This window comes from Hemitrygon akajei, chromosome 29, assembly GCF_048418815.1.
Source record: "Hemitrygon akajei chromosome 29, sHemAka1.3, whole genome shotgun sequence".
In the NCBI taxonomy this organism is placed as follows: Eukaryota; Metazoa; Chordata; class Chondrichthyes; order Myliobatiformes; family Dasyatidae; genus Hemitrygon; species Hemitrygon akajei.
Genome location: NC_133152.1, coordinates 22273381 through 22292327, shown reverse-complemented (window position 1 = coordinate 22292327; position 18947 = coordinate 22273381). Strand labels below are relative to the sequence as shown.

At 45.2% G+C, this 18947-nt stretch overlaps 1 protein-coding gene across 1 annotated transcript; it reads right to left on the bottom strand.

The window, feature by feature from the left end:
• Positions 1-760: 760 nt before the first annotated feature.
• Positions 761-18321, bottom strand: bcl2l16 (BCL2 like 16). Its single transcript, XM_073032522.1, has 2 exons — positions 17824-18321; positions 761-916 (listed from the first exon to the last, which is right to left on the bottom strand). Exons 1-2 carry the CDS (start codon positions 18256-18258, stop codon positions 791-793), a joined length of 561 nt encoding a protein of 186 aa, XP_072888623.1. The 5' UTR covers positions 18259-18321; the 3' UTR covers positions 761-790.
• Positions 18322-18947: the final 626 nt, after the last annotated feature.

Below are 18947 nucleotides of genomic sequence, written 5' to 3'. Positions count from 1 at the left end.
TTGCTGTCGCCTTCCTGACAGCGTGAACCAGTCTGGCTGTTCTCCTCTGACCTCTCTCATTAACAAGCTGTTTTCACCCACAGAACTGCTGCTCACTGGATGTATTTTTAAATATTTTTGCACCGTTCTCTATAAACTCTAGAAAAAGTTGTGCATGAAAATTCCAGGGTATCAGCGATTTCTGAGATACTCAAACCACCCCGTCAAGTCATTTGGATCACATTGTGTTTGGTCTGAACAACAACTGAACCTCTTGACCGTGCTGACGTGCTTTTATGTACATTATTAAGTTGCTGCCCCGTGATTGGCTGAGTATATATTTGCATTAACAAGTGGGAGTACTGAATAAAGTGGTCACTGCGTATATTAATCTGAATATGCTGTTGAGGAGGAGAGGTTAATTGTCAATTCACACAAATTTGCCCTCAGGACAAAGCACATAATTTAATCGTTCATATAATTTAATTTGAGTTATTACATGCCATTATTTTTGCTGAAGTATTTGTGAAAGATGCAGAGAAGACTTGCCTAAGGCACACGTGGTTAATCTGATGATCTGGTCCATGGAATCATGTGTAGAGCCTGGGCTTCAGGTGTGTGTGTGTGTGTGTGTGTGTGTGTGTGTGTGTGTGTGTGTGTGTGTGTGTGTGTGTGTGTGTGTGTGTGTGTGTGTGTGTGTGTGTGTGTGTGTGTGTGTGTGTGTGTGTGTGTGTGTGTGTGTGTGTGTGTGTGTGTGTGTGTGTGTGTGTGTGTGGTGTGTGTGTGTGTGTACGATCTGCAGCCGATTCCCTCACAACCTCCTGTAAATGTAGTAAGTGAGGGACATGGTGGCCAACAGGAGTAACATTCCACAGCATACGCGAATCACCATGTTTTCTGACTCTTCCTTCTCGGCGTAGCGCTCCACGAAACCAGACTGAGAAAGAAAGAAGACAGCGTGGTTTGAACTTGAAACGCTTGCATCGTGTGTTACCGATAACATTATTAAGCAGGAAGCTGAGCAAAATCTCAAGCCAGCAATGACACCAGCTTGTCAGCTTTTGATGCTGTTAGTTCAAGGGCTATTGGTAACCAGGAAATCTCAAGATTTTGTCCAGATAGTGTCAGATAATTTTTAACACTTGCCTGGTTTCTGTGACACCTGTTTCTTTAGTATTTCAGCCAAAGACCTCTAGTTCTTTGAATGAAAAGCCATTGTGCCTCCCCATGTTGAGGGGTCGAGGGATTAGGTATCAGTGGCTTGGTAAAGAAGGGTTACATCTTTGCCCAGACTTCCGACTTTCAACCATTCAGTGTGGTGTGACTCCCTCCCTCTCTACAGTTGATCCTGTGATTTGGGAAAGAGGATGTCCATATAATAAGATTACATTCAAATAACTACATCCTGAGAGACTGAGGTATCCTTTGGTTTTTGTGATGTCTCTAACCACTAAAAATAACTGGGTTTGCATCATATCTGGTGCAAGTGCATTACAAGCTATTCAAAAGCCACTGACCTGTCCTCTTCTAACTCTTCACTTGCATCCTAATTGGACTGAAGTCTCCTTCTTGGAGGAAAGTAGGCGTAATGCACATTTGAGTGTAATTATACCATCTGTCGCAGTCTGGCAGAACTGCTTTGCAACAGTATTTACTCAGGAGCAGGCACGGAGTCTACAGGAGTCAGACTTAAGAGCAGTGAGATCATGGACCATCTCTGGATTACGGAAGAGGAGGTGCTTGAGCTACGTTTGGGTGGGTAAGTGCGCAGGGCCTGACGAGGTGTTCCCTCAGATCTTGTGGGAGGCAATTGCAGAAATTGCTGGGGCCCTGCCAGAGATATTTAAAATATCCTTCGTCGCAGGTGTGTGCTGGAGGACGTGAGGACAGCAAATGTTGTTATTTTGTTCAAGAAATGCTCTAAGAGTAAACTGGGAAATTACAGTCTGGTGAGCCTGATGTCAGTTAAGGGTAAATTATCGGAGTGTATTCTAAAGGACATGAAATACAGTGAAAGTATTGGGGTTAGGGATAGTCAATATACTTTTTGTGCATGGTAGGTCATGTCTAACCAATCTTATAGAGCTTTTCAAGGAGATTACCAGGAAAGTTAATGAAGAAAAGGGTGTTTACATTGTCTACATGGACTTTAGCAAGGCCTTTGAAGTCTTGCGTGGGAGGCTGGTCTAGAAGCTTCCGTCTCTTGCATTCTGGATGAAGTAATACATTGGATTCAATATTGGCTTAGTTGGAGGAGCCATAGGGATGGTTACTTCTCTGACTGGAGACCTGTTTCTAGTGGAGTGGCACAGGGATCAGCACTGGGCCTATTGTTTATCATCTATATTAGAGATTTGGATAATATTGTACTGTCATCCAATTGTGTAGAGAGAGAGAGAGATTAAAAGAAGCACGTTGTGCATGTCACAGTTCCTGAGGAGACATTGGGTTGTGCACAATTAAGCACTGAGCGTGGGCCAATGAAGGGTGGCTGGATTTGAGCAGAGTGGCCACTGCTTGAGTGGGGAGTTGAGGTCCTGGGTCATCAAGGCTTTGGCGATGAGAGGCGTAGGCCATCGGTAGATCTTTCGTTCCATTACTTATTCTTTCTTAATACACTTTTAGAGCTGTGGGAATGCCAGACGGGATACTGGAATGCTCCTCATGTGGGAAGTCAGGAGATCCCCAATGTCCCCAACAACTATACATGCAAGAAGTGCATCCAGCTGCATCGTTTAACAGACTGTGCTAAGGAGCTGGAGCTGGAACCAGATTAAATCTGGATCATTCGGAAGACTGAGGGGACATAGACACCCAAGATGCTGGACATAGATAACTGGGTGATGGTCAGGAGGCGGAAAGGGAATAAGCAGCCAGTGCAGAGTACCCCTGTGGCCATTCCCCCCAACAGCAGATATATATCAGTGGGATACTGTTGGGGGCATGACCTAGCAGAGGAAAGCCCCTGCAGTTGGGTCTCTGGCACTGAGTCTGACCCTGTGGCTCAGAAGGGAAGTGGGCGAAGAGGCGAGCTGTAACGATAGGGGATCCACTGGTTAGGGGAACAGAAAGGAGGTTCTGTGGATGAAAATTAAATTCTCAGTTGGCTTGTTATCTCCTGGGTGCCAGGGTCAGGGTTATCTCAGATTGCGTCCACAGCTTTCTTAGTTTAATGCAGACAAGTGTGAGGTGTTGCAATTTGGAAGGTTCATCCAGGGTGGGGTTTGCATGGTGAGGGCACCGAGGAGTGTGGTGGAACAGAGGGATCTGGGAATACAGATCCATAATTCCTTGAAAGTGGCGTCACAGGTAGATAGGGTCATAAAGAAAGCTTTTGGCACATTGGTCTTTATAAATCAATGTATTGAGTACGGGAGTTGGGATTTTCTGTTAAAATTGTATACGTTGTTGGTGAGGCCTAATTTAGAGTATTGTCTGCAGTTTTGGTCACCTACCTACAGGAAAGATGTAAATAAGATTGAAACAGAGCAGAGAAAATTACAAAGATATTGCCGAAACTTGAGGACCTGATTTATAGAGAAAGACTGAATAGATTAGGACTTTATTCTCTAGAGCATAGAAGATTGAGAGGAGATTTGATAGAGGTTAAAAAAAAAATGATAAGGGGTATAGATAGGGTTAATGCGGGCAGGTTTTTTCCACTGAGGTGTGGTGAGACTAGGACTGGAGATCAGAGGTTAAAGGTGAAAAGTGAAATAGTTCAGGTGGACCCGAGGAGGGGTAACTTCATTCAGAGGGGTGACACAAGTGCAGATCAAGCTGCCAGCAGAAATGGTGGATGTTTAAGAGAAGTTTGGATAAGTACGTGGATTGGGAAGGTGTGGTCCAGGTGCTGGGTGATGGGACGAGGCAGAGTTTTGAGCTTGGCATGGACCGGATGGGCCGTAGGGCCTTGTTTCAGTGCTGAGGCGCTCCATGACTCTGTATCAGGTCAAAGGGACCTTGCAGAGTAACAGGTTGACGTGGTCTGGATTAGAAGCCTCTCTCTGTGCTGTAGTGCTCCTTGTGTCTCCGACTCTGTATCTGTTTTGTTCTAAACCACCCCATCCAAACTCCCACCTGCAAACGTCAATTTGTTTGCATCTGCAGCAGCATTTCATCTGTGCGCACCGTACAGTGAAGCAAAATCCTTTAGTAGCGTAGAGCAGCTGCCCAACAGGTCATTGGTTCAGGGGGAAAGGTGAAATGTTTAAGGGGAGCATGGGAGGGAATTTCTTCCCTCAGAGGGCGGTGAGGGTGTGGAACGAGCTGCCAGCACAAGTGGTAGATGTCGAGTTCATTTCAACATTTAAGAGAGATTTAGATTGGTACATGGGTTTAAGAGGAGTTTGTGTAGGTTCTGTAGTTGGGTGAGATGTGCATGGTGGGCTATGGTGTAGGCTTGAGTAGATGGGACTAGGCAGGAAAAACAAGACAGTATAAAATAGATGGGCCAAAGGGCCTGATTCTGTGCTAGAGTGCCCTGTGACTCCACAAAAGAGACAGGAAGACTTATAGCATGATGGAGTTACTCAGCTTTGAGAGACATGTTCCTCAGACCACTGAAGCTGGACCCCCCCCCCCATCAACAACCCCCACACACACTAGTGCCATTTTATTCCCCTTTAGTTTCCCATAACTTTCTCCAAATGCTGACACTCGCCTACATAAGACCAGAATTAGGATACCTGGCCCATCGAGTCCGCTCTGTCATTTCATCACGGCTGATCCAATTTTCCTCTCAGCCCCAATCTCCTGCCTTCTCTTTGTATCCCTTCAGGCCCTGACCAATCAAGAATCTATTATCATTAAATATACATAAAGATTTGGCCTCCACGGCTGCCTGTGGCAAAGAATTCCAGATTCACTACTCTCTGGCTGAAGAAATTCCACCTCATCTCTGTTCTGGAAGGTTACCCCTTGAATCTGAGGCTGTGTCCCCTGGACTCTCCCAGCATAGGAAACACCCTCTCCACATACACATGACCATTCACAATTCAATCGTTTTCAATGAGGTCACCCCTCATTCTTCTGAACTCTAGTGTATACAGGCCCAGAGCAGGGGCAGTTTAAAGTAGCCACTTCACCTACCAATGCACATGCGCTCGGGATTGGGAGGAATCCCACAAGGAGAGCGTGCAAACTCCACAGGTAGCACTGGGCTCAAGGATTGAATTGGAATTGAGGCAGTGGCTCAGCCAGCGGTGCTACTACAGGTCCACAATCCCTTATCTGAAATTCTGAAAACCAAAGATTTTTTCGCCAACAGCTGACGGCACTCAGGTGTGACGTGGCAGCACTAGCAGAGGCCGCCAGACGTCAGTTGTGGCTCAGCGCTCGTACTGGTTACACGTGCATTTGCTGTTCGCTGTTATTTTGTGTTCACTGTTGACTTTGTGTTTAATTTCACTGTGAAAATGTCAAAAACAGCTGCAGATACCCCTGTGGGTAACAATGAGAAAAAGAGAAGGAGGCATCTATCATTATCAATAACACAGAAAGTGGAGTTATTGCAGAAGCTTGATCGTGGTGTGTCTGTGCGGCGTCTTACTGAAGAATATGGTGTCGGAACTACCACTGTATATGATTTAAAGAAACAGGAAAGACAAGTTACTCAGTGCTGGGACCGCAGTTGTTTACAATATACATTAATGATTTAGACGAGGGAATTAAATGCAGCATCTCCAAGTTTGCGGATGACACGAAGCTGGGCGGCAGTGTTAGCTGTGAGGAGGATGCTAAGAGGATGCAGGGTGACTTGGATAGGTTAGGTGAGTGGGCAAATTCATGGCAGATGCAACTTAATGTGGATAAATGTGAGGTTATCCACTTTGGTTGCAAGAACAGGAAAACAGATTATTATCTGAACGGTGGCCGATTAGGAAAAGGGGAGGTGCAACGAGACCTGGGTGTCATTGTACATCAGTCATTGAAGGTGGGCATGCAGGTACAGCAGGCAGTGAAAAAGGCAAATGGTATGTTGGCATTCATAGCAAAAGGATTTGAGTACAGGAGCAGGGAGGTTCTATTGCAGTTGTACAAGGCCTTGGTGAGACCGCACCTAGAATATTGTGTGCAGTTTTGGTCCCCTAATCTGAGGAAAGACATTCTTGCCATAGAGGGAGTACAGAGAAGGTTCGCCAGATTGATTCCTGGGATGGCAAGACTTTCATATGAAGAAAGACTGGATCGACTAGGCTTATACTCACTGGAATCTAGAAGATTGGGGGGGGGGGGATCTTATTGAAACGTATAAAATTCTAAAGGGATTGGACAGGCTAGATGCAGGAAGATTGTTTCCGATGTTGGGGGAGTCCAGAATGAGGGGTCACAGTTTAAGGATAAAGGGGAAGCCTTTTAGGACTGAGATGAGGAAAAACTTCTTCACACAGAGAGTGGTGAATCTGTGAAATTCTCTGCCACAGGAAACAGTTGAGGCCAGTTCATTGGCTATATTTAAGAGGAAGTTAGATATGGCCCTTGTGGCTAAAGGGATCAGGGGGTATGGAGAGAAAGCAGGTACAGGGTTCTGAGTTGGATGATCAGCCATGATCATACTGAATGGCGGTGCAGGCTCGAAGGGCAAAATGGCCTACTCCTGCACCTATTTTCTATGTTTCTATGAAGTTTTATAGTGACAGTGACGTTCTATGTTTATTCCAATAAGTCATTTACCATGTGTTTGATTCGGTTCGTTTGAAGCTGTATATTTTTATATTTTATTGAATGTTTTTCTTGTCATTATTCCCTAAACAATGCAGTATAACAACTATTTCCATAGCATTTGCATTGTATTAGGTATTATAAGTAACCTAGAGATGATTTAAAGTATACGGGAGGATGTCTGGAGCTCCGCCGGGTCCTAAAGTCCACCTGCACTGAGACAGGTTAAATAAGGGACTTGAAAACACGTGTTTTTTGGTATCCGTGGGGGGGTCCCGGAACCAATAAGGAGGGATTCTGAAATCCGAAAAATTCTGAATTCCAAAATGCAGCTGGCCCCAGGATTTCAGATAAGGGATTGTACTGCCTGTAAGGATTGGGTTACTTGGAGTTGTACAGCGAGGAAACAGGCCTTTGGGCCCAACGTGTCCCAACGTGTTCATGACAACCAAAGCTTACGTAAACTAGTTCTATTTGCCTTTGATTCAGCCTAAAACTTTCCTATCCACAGACCTGTCCAAATGTCTTTCAAGTGTAATTATACCTGCTTCTACTACTTCCTCCAGCAACTCACTCCACATACCCACCACCCTCTGGGTGAAAAAAGTTATTGTTAACCTGTCCCTTAAATCTCCCACCCCCACCACCATGTTAAATCTCTCGTTTCAGTCTCTGCTAATCTAGGACAAACACTCTGACTATTCTTGTGTATAGTGGGTAGCCAGAGAAATTTGGAAATGGCTAGTACAAGGGGCCATAATTTTAAGGCAATTGGAGGAATGTACGGGGAGGGGATGTTGGAGGTAAGTTCTTTATAAAGAGAGTGGCGGGTGTGTGGAATGCCTTTCTGTGTGGTAGGGGCACACATATTAGGGGCATTTAAGAAACTCTTAAATAGGCACAAGGGCAATAGAAAAATGGAGGTCTGTGAAAGAGGGAAGGATTAGAATTGATCTTGGAGTAGGTTAAAAGGTTGGTGCGACATCTTGGGCCAAAGGGCCTGTATTGTGCTTTATGTTGTGTTTTATGTTCTATCCAGCTCATCTATACCCCTCTTAATTTTGTCTGCCTCTGCAACACAAACAAAATGCTGGAGGAACTCAGCAGGTCAGGCTACATCGGTGGAAATAGTTGGGCTGAGGCCCTTCTTCAGGACCGGAGAAGAAGACAGAATGAGGAGGTGAGGGAGAGGTAGGCGTACAAGCTGGTAGGCAATGTGGGGAAGATGCTAGAATAAAAGGTTGGAGGGGAGGGGAAGGAGGCTAGATAGAAGATGACAGGTGAAGCCACATGGGAGGGGAAGGTAACGGGCTGTAGTGGAAGGAATCTGATAGGAGTGGACTGTAGGAGAAAGGGAAGGAGAGGGGACCCCGGAGGGGGGAGTGATAGGCAGGTGAGAAGAGGTAAAAGGCCAGAGAGGGGAATAGAAGAAGAGGGGAGACAGAGGGAAACATTTCTTTTACTGGAAGGAGAAATCGATATTTATGCCATCAGGTTGGAGACTACCCAGGCAGAATGCAAGTTGTTGCTTCTCCACTCTGAGCGTGGCCTCATCTTGGCACAGCACGAGGCCAAGGACCAACATGTCGAAACAGGAATGGGAATTGGAATTAAAATGTTTGGGCGCCGGGAAGTTCCGCTTTTGGCAGATGGAGCAGAGGTGCCTGAATGGAGAGGTCCCCCAATTTACACCATGTCTCACCGACATACAGGAGGCTCCAACGGGAGCACCAGACACGATAGACGACCCCAGCGGATTCACTGCCTCACCTGGAAGGACTGTCTGGGGGGTGAGGGAGGAAGTGAATGGGCAGGTGGAGCTCTTGGGCTGCTTGCAAGGGTAACTACCTCTATAAAGTTCACCGCCTTCTACTCCAAGCATCTGACAGTCTCTACCAGATGTTATCTAAGCTGTGTTATTCAGTGTTTGCACTGATATCTGATTAAAGTGTTCAGGTATGTCTTCTCACACGGTGGCTTACGTAAAGTCTTTGGAAGGAGTAAATGCAAGAGATTCTGCAGTTGCTGGAAATCCACACAAAATGTTGGAGGATCTCAGCAGGTCAGGCAATGCCTATAGAGCGGAATAAAGAGTGGGCATTCCTGGCCGAGAGCCATGAATTGTCTCGGCCTGAAAAGTTGCCTCTTTACTCCTTTCCATAGATGCTGCCTGATCTGCTGAATAGCTCCGGCATTTTGTGTGTGTGTTACTTTGGATAAGGTGCTGTGAAGTGCCACTGAAGATTCCTAGCTACCCAGATAAGTTCTTGATTCTCGGAACTTCAGAAAAAGGTAAATTTGACTGAGCTTTACAACACGATGAAGGAATTAGCTATTGCTTCAGCTAGGAAGGTTCCGGGGTCTTGCAGGCTGTGTGACAGAAACACAGCAGACTGTGTTTTGTGTAACTGCCAGCAGACTGGATCCTGCAATCTGAAGGCCCAGGGCAATATAATGACATTGTAACAGGACCAAAGAGGTCACTAATTATGATAGCATAAATTGCCCGGAGTCCCCTCACTAGATTATTCATTGTACAGTAATGGTAATATTTTTGCATTCCTGCTAAAAATAACATAGCATCAAATATATGGGGGAAACATGTATTAAATTTACTAGAGGTCATCTGGGATTAAATTGCAGAGATTTTTTTGCTGGCTTTCAGCTGTTTCATTGGGCACATGGCATCAGGGAGGCAAGGGGGGCAGAAAGGGAAAGGATCGGAGGGAAACGCCTTGGAGGAAATATGGAAGTGTGGTGTAAAGTACATCAAGATTTCGGAAGGTACAAAAGGAAGTGTAATAAACTCTGTATGTAGCACCCATAGTACAGCAAAAATACTTGATGCATTTCAGGTTACATGTTGACACAAAAGATGCTGGGATTTGGAGCAGAAGAGCTCAGCAGGCCAGTCAGCATCCGTGGAGGGAAATAGACAGTTGACGTTTTTGTTTTGTGTCCCTTCATCGGGGCCCAGAATGTCGACAGTTCACGGATGCTGCTTGACCCACTGAGTTCCTCCAGCATTTTTTAATTCAAGCTAAACTCTGTCTGATGTTGAGCTAGATTTTAAGGAGTAACATAGAAAACTTCTCATGTAGAGAAGAAGAGCAGGAGTAGACTGTTGGCTTGCTGATCCAAATTCCATATCTTATTCCTGCTTTCTTCCCGTGCACGTTGAGAACTCTATCCTCAACAATTATATTTAACTTTTTGAATGATTACTGTCAGCTGTGGTCGAGAGTCCTACAGGTTTTATATTCTCTGGGTGAAGAATGTTTTTCTCATATCAGCCCTAAATGGTTTCTCCTTTATCCTTAGAATGTGATCGCTGTTGCTGGACTCCATTGGGAACATCTTTCCTACATTTAGTCTCTGCCACCCGGTTGGAACTTTGCAAGTTTCTATAAAATGCCCTCATTCGTCGAAATATTGGTGAACATAACTCTGGGTGGCCAAGTGCCTCTCCGTTTGCCAGAGCTGCCTTCTCCTCAGAACGTACCTCCTCAGGTAAGGGGACCAAAACTGCACACAATACTCAGGTTGTGGTCTCCTCAAGGCCCTGTATGGAATGATGCATAAAAACAACAACGGTCAGGATAGGAAACTTTCTTCCCTCAGGCCGTTAGGCTTCTGAACTCCCTGCCGCATTGTATTCAAAGTGTCACTGGCTAATCTGTTCTGTACCTTTATAGGGAGTGATGTCTCAGAAAGGCAGCGTCCATTATTAAGGACCCCCAACACCCAGGGCATGTCCTTTTCTCACTGATAGCATCAGGTGGGAGATACAGAAGCCTGAAGGCACACACTCAGCGATTCAGGAACAGCTTCTTCCCCTCCGTCATCCAATCCCTAAATGGACATTGAATACATGAACACTACCTCACTTTTTAAATATATATGACTTCTGTTTTTTGCACAATTTTTAGTCTATTCAATACCTGTATACTGTAATTGATTTACTTATTATTATTTTATTTTTTTTCCTCTCTATCATGCATTGCATTGAACTGCTGCTGCTAAGTTAACAAACCTGATTCTGATTCTGCACTTTTGTTCGTTATTTATGTGTAATTCACCTGTGGATTTTATCCTCCTTACCTTCATAAGTTATTGTGTGTTACGTGTGCTTTATGTCCTGCTTTGGAGAAACACTTCTATATGCATTATATGATTATATACATTACATACATGTATATAGTTAAATTCGATTTCTGCAGCAAGATACCCCAACTCCCTATCCCGCAAAGCACAAGATACGACTGACCTGCTGCACTTCATATTTGCTTTCAGTGACTACTGCAGAAGGACACTGAGGTCTTGTTTCATTTTCTCCTTCCCAATCTACCACTAATGATAAACTTCCTGTATTTGCCACCAAAGTGGATAATCTCATTATGCTACATCTGCTATGCATTAGCCCTGTCCAAATCTTTCCGGAGCCTCCCCTCCAGTCTCCTCATAGCTCACACTCCGCCCAGCTCTGTTTACTGCCAACTGGCAGATTTTACATTTAATTCACTCGTCTCAGTCATCAATGCACATTGTGAATGGTTGGGTTCCAAGCACGAGTCCCTGCAGATTTCTACTGGTCACTTGGCAAAAAAGGCCCTTTAATTTTACTCCTCATTGGTGCATTAAGCTAGATCAGGGAGGCACCATGTCTGGCATGAACACATTGGGCTGATGGACCTGTTTCCATGTTGTGGAAGTGTGTTATCCCCAATCCAATAAGATAGAGTTCAACAGGACCTCACTGAAAACCTCTGAAGACCCAAATACACCACAGCCAATAGTTCTGCTAAAACAATTTCCATTGATCCGTGTTGAGTTAGTCTGATTGTGTCTCTAAGTGCTCTGCTATTACATCTTTTATAATGGACTCTTAACATTTTCCCACTACTGTTACCAGGCTAAATGGTCCATAGCTGGCTTTTTTCCCTCTCTGTCCTTTCTCATATAGTCGAATTACATTAGCCGCCTTCTGGTCTACTGGAACTCTTCCAGAGTCTATAGAACTTTGGAAAATGGCCAGAAGTGCTCTTATTATTTCTAGCATCATTTCCTTAAGTAATCTGGTATGTAGATTAACAGGCCTGCAGATTTATCAGTCATCAACACTCAACACTAACACCATTTCTCTGCAGTATGGATTTCATTTAGATCCCACCCCACCCACTGAATCGTATATGTGTCTCCCAATATTTCTGGAAAGTTATTGGTGTCTCCATTGTGAAGACAGAACCAAAGTATGCACATAATAGGTCTGCCATTTCTTTGCTTCCCAATTATAACTGACCCAGTAAGAGGTCCACACATGCTTTCAATTATCTTTCTCTCCTCGCATTTCCACAGAAGGGTTTTACAGATAGTTCTCTTTTCTCTGTAACTTGGTCTCGTACTTTATTTTCCTTTTGTCTCCCTTGACTGAATTTTGAACTGCTCCTGCTTTTAGCTTTGCTGCTTTTTCTGGGCATCTTAGACTTCTCCTCCTTTGACCTAATACTGTATTATTGCTGCCACTCTTTATCCTGTAAACCATGGTTGAGTCGCCTTTCCTGGTTTATTTTTATGCCAGAGTGGAGTGAACAGTTGTTGGAATTTGCCCTTGTATTCCATAAATGCATCTCATGACCTATTCATTATCAACTCGTAAACTCAGAGACTTTTTCCCAGGGCTGAAATGGCTAGCACGAGCGGGCACAGTTTTTAAGGTGCTTGGAAGTATGTACAGAGGAGATGTCAAGGGTAAGTTTTTTTTATGCAGAGAGTGGTGAGTGCATGGAATGGGTGGAGGTGAATACGATAGGGTCTTTTAAGAGACTCCTGGATAGGTACATGAGGCTTAGAAAAATAGAGGGCTATGAGTAAACCCTAGGCAATTTCTAAAGTAAGTACGTGTTTGGCACATCATTGTGGGCTGAAGGGCCTGTATTGTGCTGTAGTTTTTCTATGTTTCTATGTAATGTTCTCCCAATTTATCATAGCCAATGTACACCTCATATCTTCCAAGATTCCTTTACTTAGATTCCCCAAATGAGTTCTTCTATCCTCCTATATAATGAAGAATTTTATCATGTTATGGTCACTCTTCCCCAAGGAACACCAGATAGTTTATTAGTTAATTACTTCGATGAGAAATGAGATTAACACAGTGCAGAAAGAGACTGCTGGATTTTGGTAGCTACAAATTACTCCATCACGGAGAGTAATGAATGGTCTCTCAAAGATGGTCCAGAATTGGACAAGCACAATTATTTCAGTGTCATAGGCCTCTAGAAAATTTGGTAGATGAAAGAATTGGGACACAGAAGAATTTGAAAACAAAGGTGAGATTTTTGGAATTATGGCAACAGTCAATTGGTACAACAGTTGTGAGGAAATGAACTTTAGGAGGTCAAAATTGATAGGACTTGCAGAAGAAATGGCAGTGACCTTAAGAGCATAGATATATAGAGACACCATGGTTGCAAGTCCATAGCTCTCTGAAAGGGAGCAAGGGTGGTTAGGGTGGCAAAGAAGGAATTCGGTCAATTGCATTCATAGGAAAATGCATTGAATACAAGATTTGGGACATAATCTTCAGCTGTACCAGTCACTGGTTAGACTACACTTAGTGTAGTAAAGTTCAGCTCACCACACCGGATATAGATTCACCCGGAAAAGAAGGCTGTGGTTATAAGGGGAGATTCTATAAGGGGGTTATTCTCACTGGAATGTAGGAGGCTGAAGGACAATATACTTTTATAAATCTCTCTCTCTCTCTCTGTCTCTGGCTATCCATCCCATAGGATGATGATGGTTCCTTTCAGTCAGTTAGTGGGGTTTGATACGTGCATCCTGGAGTGGCTGTACAGGCCGATCATTGACAGGCACTGCTGCCCCTCTGGGCAGGTGAGGCCTGGAGGGGCAGCAGGGGCAGAAGCTCTGTTGTGGTGCTTCCTGTGCCTTTCCTCTGTTGCCTCTACGAGCAGCGTCCACACCTCTTCTGATGGCGTCCCTCCACTGTGAGTGATCTTGAGCCCGATCCTCCCATGTTGATGGGGCAATGTCAGCTTCCTTGAGGCTCCTGTGCAGAACATCCTTGTTCCGCAGTCGCTGGCCTCCTCGTTTTCGGGTACCACTGGACAGTGGCCATACAAGATGTCCTTGGGCAGTCTTCCATCAGGCATTCTGACAACATGGCCTGCCCAGCACAGTTGGGCTGACATCACCAAGGTTGAAACTGCTGGCATTCCGGCTCAAGAGAGGACCTCGGTATTGGAGACCTTGTCTCACCAGGTGATCTTCATCAGAGAACGTAGGTGAGGCAGCTGCAGGTGGTCAAGCTGGCGTAGTGACTCTGATATGGGCACCACGTCTCACACCCGTATAGCAAGGCTGATATGACAACGGCCCTGTATACCTTGCACTTGGTGGCCAACCTGATGTTCTGTGACCAAACTTGATCTTTCAGCTGACCAAAGGCAAAGCAGGCTTTTCTGGTTCTTGACTCAACATCCAGAGAAGCCGAGGGTGTTATTGTGCTGCCCAGGTTGTTGACAGCACTGAGCCGAGTGTCATCAATGAGGACAGTTGGTTCTTCATAGCTTGAGCCAGGAGCCGGTTGGTACAAAACTTCCGTCTTTTTCAGGCTGATTGTCAGTCCGAAGCTTTTGGCCGCACTGGCAAAGCGACTGGTGATCTCCCGTAAGGCTTCGAGAGAGTGGGCAACCAGTGTCCAGTCATCAGCAAACTGTAGCTGACGCGCCACCATGTCCCTGACTTTAGTTTCTGCTCCCAGTCTTGCGAGGTTGACCGAATCCAGACCTCGCATACGCCTCTGCAAGGAAAGCGCCACCTCACCACAGTCAACATTTACGCCCCAGCTCTGGCTAATCCCAGTGAAGTCAAGGAGGCGTTTTACAGTGAGCTGAAAACCACCATCAGTAACATGGCAACTTCCGATAAGCCGCTGTTGCTGGGAGACTTTAATGCTTGGGTTGGCAAGGAGTCCACTCTATGGCCTGGTGTGATTGGACACCAAGGGGTTGGCAACTGTAACGGTAACGGTCTACTGCTCCTCTCGATGTGCACAGAATTCAAACTCTGCATTACTAACACACTGTTTTATAAATCTATATAATAATGGGGACGAATGGGATACTTTGTCAAAGTCTTTTTTCCCAGGTGAGGGAGCTTAGAGTTAGAGGGCACAGATTTACGGTGAGGTGGAAGAAATTTAAAGGAGATCTGAGGGAGAAGATTTTCACACACAGAGGGCGGTGGTTATCTGGATAAGCTGTGAGAGGGGGTGGCAGTCACAATAAGATTTAAAAGGCATTTGGACAGGAAAGATGTAGAGGGATATGGGCTTAGTGTGGGCAAATGATATTAGCATAGATAGGCATCATAGTCAGTATGGAAAAGTCCCATTTCTGAGCTCGATAATTCTACAATTGTAATCACAGGGCCAAAAGGTGAGTAGGATTTGGTGAGGGTTAAGGCACCGACAATCTATCAGAGGTTGGGTTTATGAGTGGGTGGGACAGGGGAGGCTTGCTACAACCGTATCGCAGTGGTCAGGTCTACAGATCAAATGACATGGAAGAGGGTTTAGCAGCTGCTGAACCGAGGAGAGGACAGAATTGTTAATGTATAGGGTATGGACATCCTTGGCCAGGGCAGTGTTTACTGTCCATGTCTGATGCTCCAGAGAAGGAGGTGGTGAATCACTGATTCCTGGTCAATTCGCTCCCCCAACATTGTTAGATAGCAAGTTCCAGGGTTTAGAGCCAGTGCTGATGAAGGAATGGTGGTGTCTGTGTTGACCAGGATGACGTGTGACTTGGGGGAGACCTGCAGATGACTTCCATGTCTGTAGCCCTTCTTGTCTAAGGGGTATGGATGCTGTGGGCCACCCTTGTGCTGTTGGAGGAGACTAATCCAATGCGTTTAGGTGGGAAAATGTGAATGCATGCACGTTGGTTTTGTCTAACTAGAGTTTGTGATGATCTATTTCCCAAGAGCAGGATGATGATGTTAACTGGGGAACAGGGTTTGTGATAGGCACTGAAAACAATAACTTCAGACTTAATACTATTTCATTGGAGGAAACTTCAGTCCACCTGGTACTGAATATCAGACAAGCAGTCCAACTATTGTGACAATTTAGAGACAATGAGGGTATGAAATCCTGTTCCTCTGTTTTTTCTTCTGTTCTTTCTTATTTTCCGACTTCCTTTCCTCGGTGAGTTGTTGGTGAGATACATGGGCAATCTTTATTTCTATTTGCTGTTCTGCTATCGAAATGAATGTGAGGGAAGGGTATCGTCGGGGTCCAGCAGATTCAGAGGACTGAGGTTAAGGGGTGGTGAGTTTGTTGTGTGGGTAAGAGAGGATACATATGATGTTGGAGACACATTGACACATGGTTATCCTATAATCTTGTTATGGACTTGGGTTTGTTTATGTAGAGTAGAGGTACAGGAAGAACTGTTGAACACGAGGAAATCTGCAGATGCTGGAAATTCAAGCAACACACACAAAATGCTGGTGGAACGCAGCAGGCCAGGCAGCATCTATAGGGAGAAGCACAATCGACGTTTCGGGCCGAGACCCTTCGTCAGGACTGTTGAAGTTGCATTTGAAGGGGACTGCTTTTGATAGAATATGATTGGGCATAACATAACTACATAACCCGAGTATGAAAAAAAATACAATAACAATACCTGTGTCAGGCTGCTGTTTATTACTGAGTATAGCTCAGCGTTTAGCACAATTATACCCTTAATTCTAATCAACAAGCTACAGCACATGGATCTCTGTACCTCCCCCTACAACTGGATCATTGACTTCCTCACTGGGAAACCACAGTCCGTGTGGCTCAGAAATAGCATCTTCTCCTCGCTGACAATCAACACTGGCTCCCCTTAAGGATGCGTACTTGACCACCGCTCTACTCTGTCTACACTCACGGTTGTGTGGCTAGGCACAGCGCGGACACCATCTATAAATTTGCAGAAGAAAGAACTATTGGTGGCAGCATTTCAGATGGTGACGAGGAGGAGTACAGGGGTGAGATAGATCAGCTGGTTGAGTGGTGTCGCAGCAACAACCTTGCAATCAATGTCAGTAAGATTTGATTGTGGACTTCAGAAAGAGGAAGTAGAGGGAACACACAGGTCCTCATCGAGGGATCGGAAGTGGAAAGGGAGAGCAGTGTCAACAACTCTGACGATCTATCGTGGGCTCAACATATTGATGCAATTACAAAGACGGCACAACAGAAGAGTTTGAGGAGCATTGGTAAGTCAACAAAAACTCTTGCAAATCTCTACAGATGTACCATGGAGAGCATTCTAACTGGCTTCATTACCTTCTGGCATGGAGGGGCCACTGCACAGGATCAGAAAAATCTGAAGAAAGTTGTAAACTCTGCCAGCTCCATCATAGGCACTAGCCTCCCCAGCATCCAGGACACCTTCAAAAGGGGATGCCTCTAAAAGGTGGCATCCATCATTAAGGACCCAGGAGAGGTGCTCATATCATTGCTACCATCAAGGAGGAGGTACAGGAGCATGAAGACACACATTCAAAGTTTCAGGAACAGCTTTTTTCCCTCCACCATCAGATTTCTGAATGGACATTGAACCCATGATCACTACCTCCCTATTTTATTTTCCTCTCTTTTTGCATTCCTTGTTTAATTTATACATGCATACAGCACTTACTGTAATATAGTTTTTTTTATTATTATGTACTGCTACTGAAAAACAACAAATTTCACAACATATTCTAGTGATATTAAACCTGATTCTGAAAAAAATTGTGAAGGAAAACAAGATTATAGTGGGGTAGGGAAAAAAAATTAACGAGGAAAGATGTGACCAAAGGAAAATTGCTTTCAGAGAAAAAAGCAATTTTTCTTTGGTCACATTTTTCGTCAGAGAACTGTTTTGAAACAGGTGTTTTTGGGTTGTGTGGATTGTGTGGGGTGTCACATTTTTGGGAGTCAAATGGGATCAAAGTGAAACCTTCAGACTGGAGTCAGGCCAGGCCATTAATGTACTGATTGGTGTAGATTCTCGACACCACTGTTGCCGGGGAAGTGCACTGCAGGCTGGCAAATGCACTCAGACTATTTTGATCCGACTGCCTTTGAATCAAGATGTGGCACTTTTTTCCCCCAGCAATACTCACCCATCCTCCTTTTTCTCTAATGCTTGGGCATACGTTACTCTCCACGTACTTTCCAACTCTGAGTTCCAGCTCCTCCAGCACTGACTCCATGCCATTCTTTTGACAGTGTATAGCCAGCTGCCCTGCCAGCACATAAATAGAAAGGATACCACTCCAAGTCAGCTCTTTCTTCTGCCAGGGTTTCTCTGGTTGAAAATGCTCGTCCAGAATCCTGAATAAGTAGTCACAGGCGTCGTCGGAGCTAACGTCCTTGAAAACCCGGGGCCATCGCTTGAAGAAGATGGGATATTTCACCAGGAGGTCATCGCCTGCGTGCCTCAGGGTGGCTGCCGTCACACTGGGAGCTGCCTTTGACGCCCTACCGGTCACGTACCTGATGTAATCCTGCGACATTACGTAGGCCTCCTGCACCACATGTTCGGTGCTTTGTCCCATCGTCACAGCCTCCGAGACGGGGTTATTGAACTGCTCTGTGCTGCTGGAGTCTCGGATATCAGCAGGCAGCACCTAAAAATAACTAGGAGAGCATGAGGGTGATCAGGCTGGGAAGAATTCCTGGCAAAACATCAGTGTCATTTTGTATCACTGAGTCTGCTGGGGAAGATCAAAGAAAGCCGTAAAGATATAGGAGCAGAATTAGGCAACTTGGCCCATCTAGACTGCTCTACCATTCCATCACAGCTGATTTATTATCCCTCTCAACCCCATTCTCCTGCTTTCTCCCCATAGGCATTGATGCCCTGACTGATCAGGAACCTATCCACCTCCACTTTAAATATACCCAATAAATTGGCCTCCACAGCCACTGTGGCAACGAATTCACCACCCTCGGGCTAAACAAAAGTTCTCCTCGTCTTTTCTAAAGAGGTGTCCTGGTTTTCTGAGGTTGTGCCCTCTGGTCCGAGACTCCCCCACTTCAGGAAGCATCTTCTCCATGTCTACTCTGCCTAGATCGTTTATTCGATAGGTTTCAATGAGATTCCCACCCCCCGCCCACCCCATTCTTCTAAACTCTAGTAAGCGCAGGCCCAGAGCCATCAAAAATGCTCCTCATACGTTAACCCTTTCATTTCTGGGATCATTGTCGTGAACCTCCTCTGGACCCAGAGAGAACAGAGCAAAAT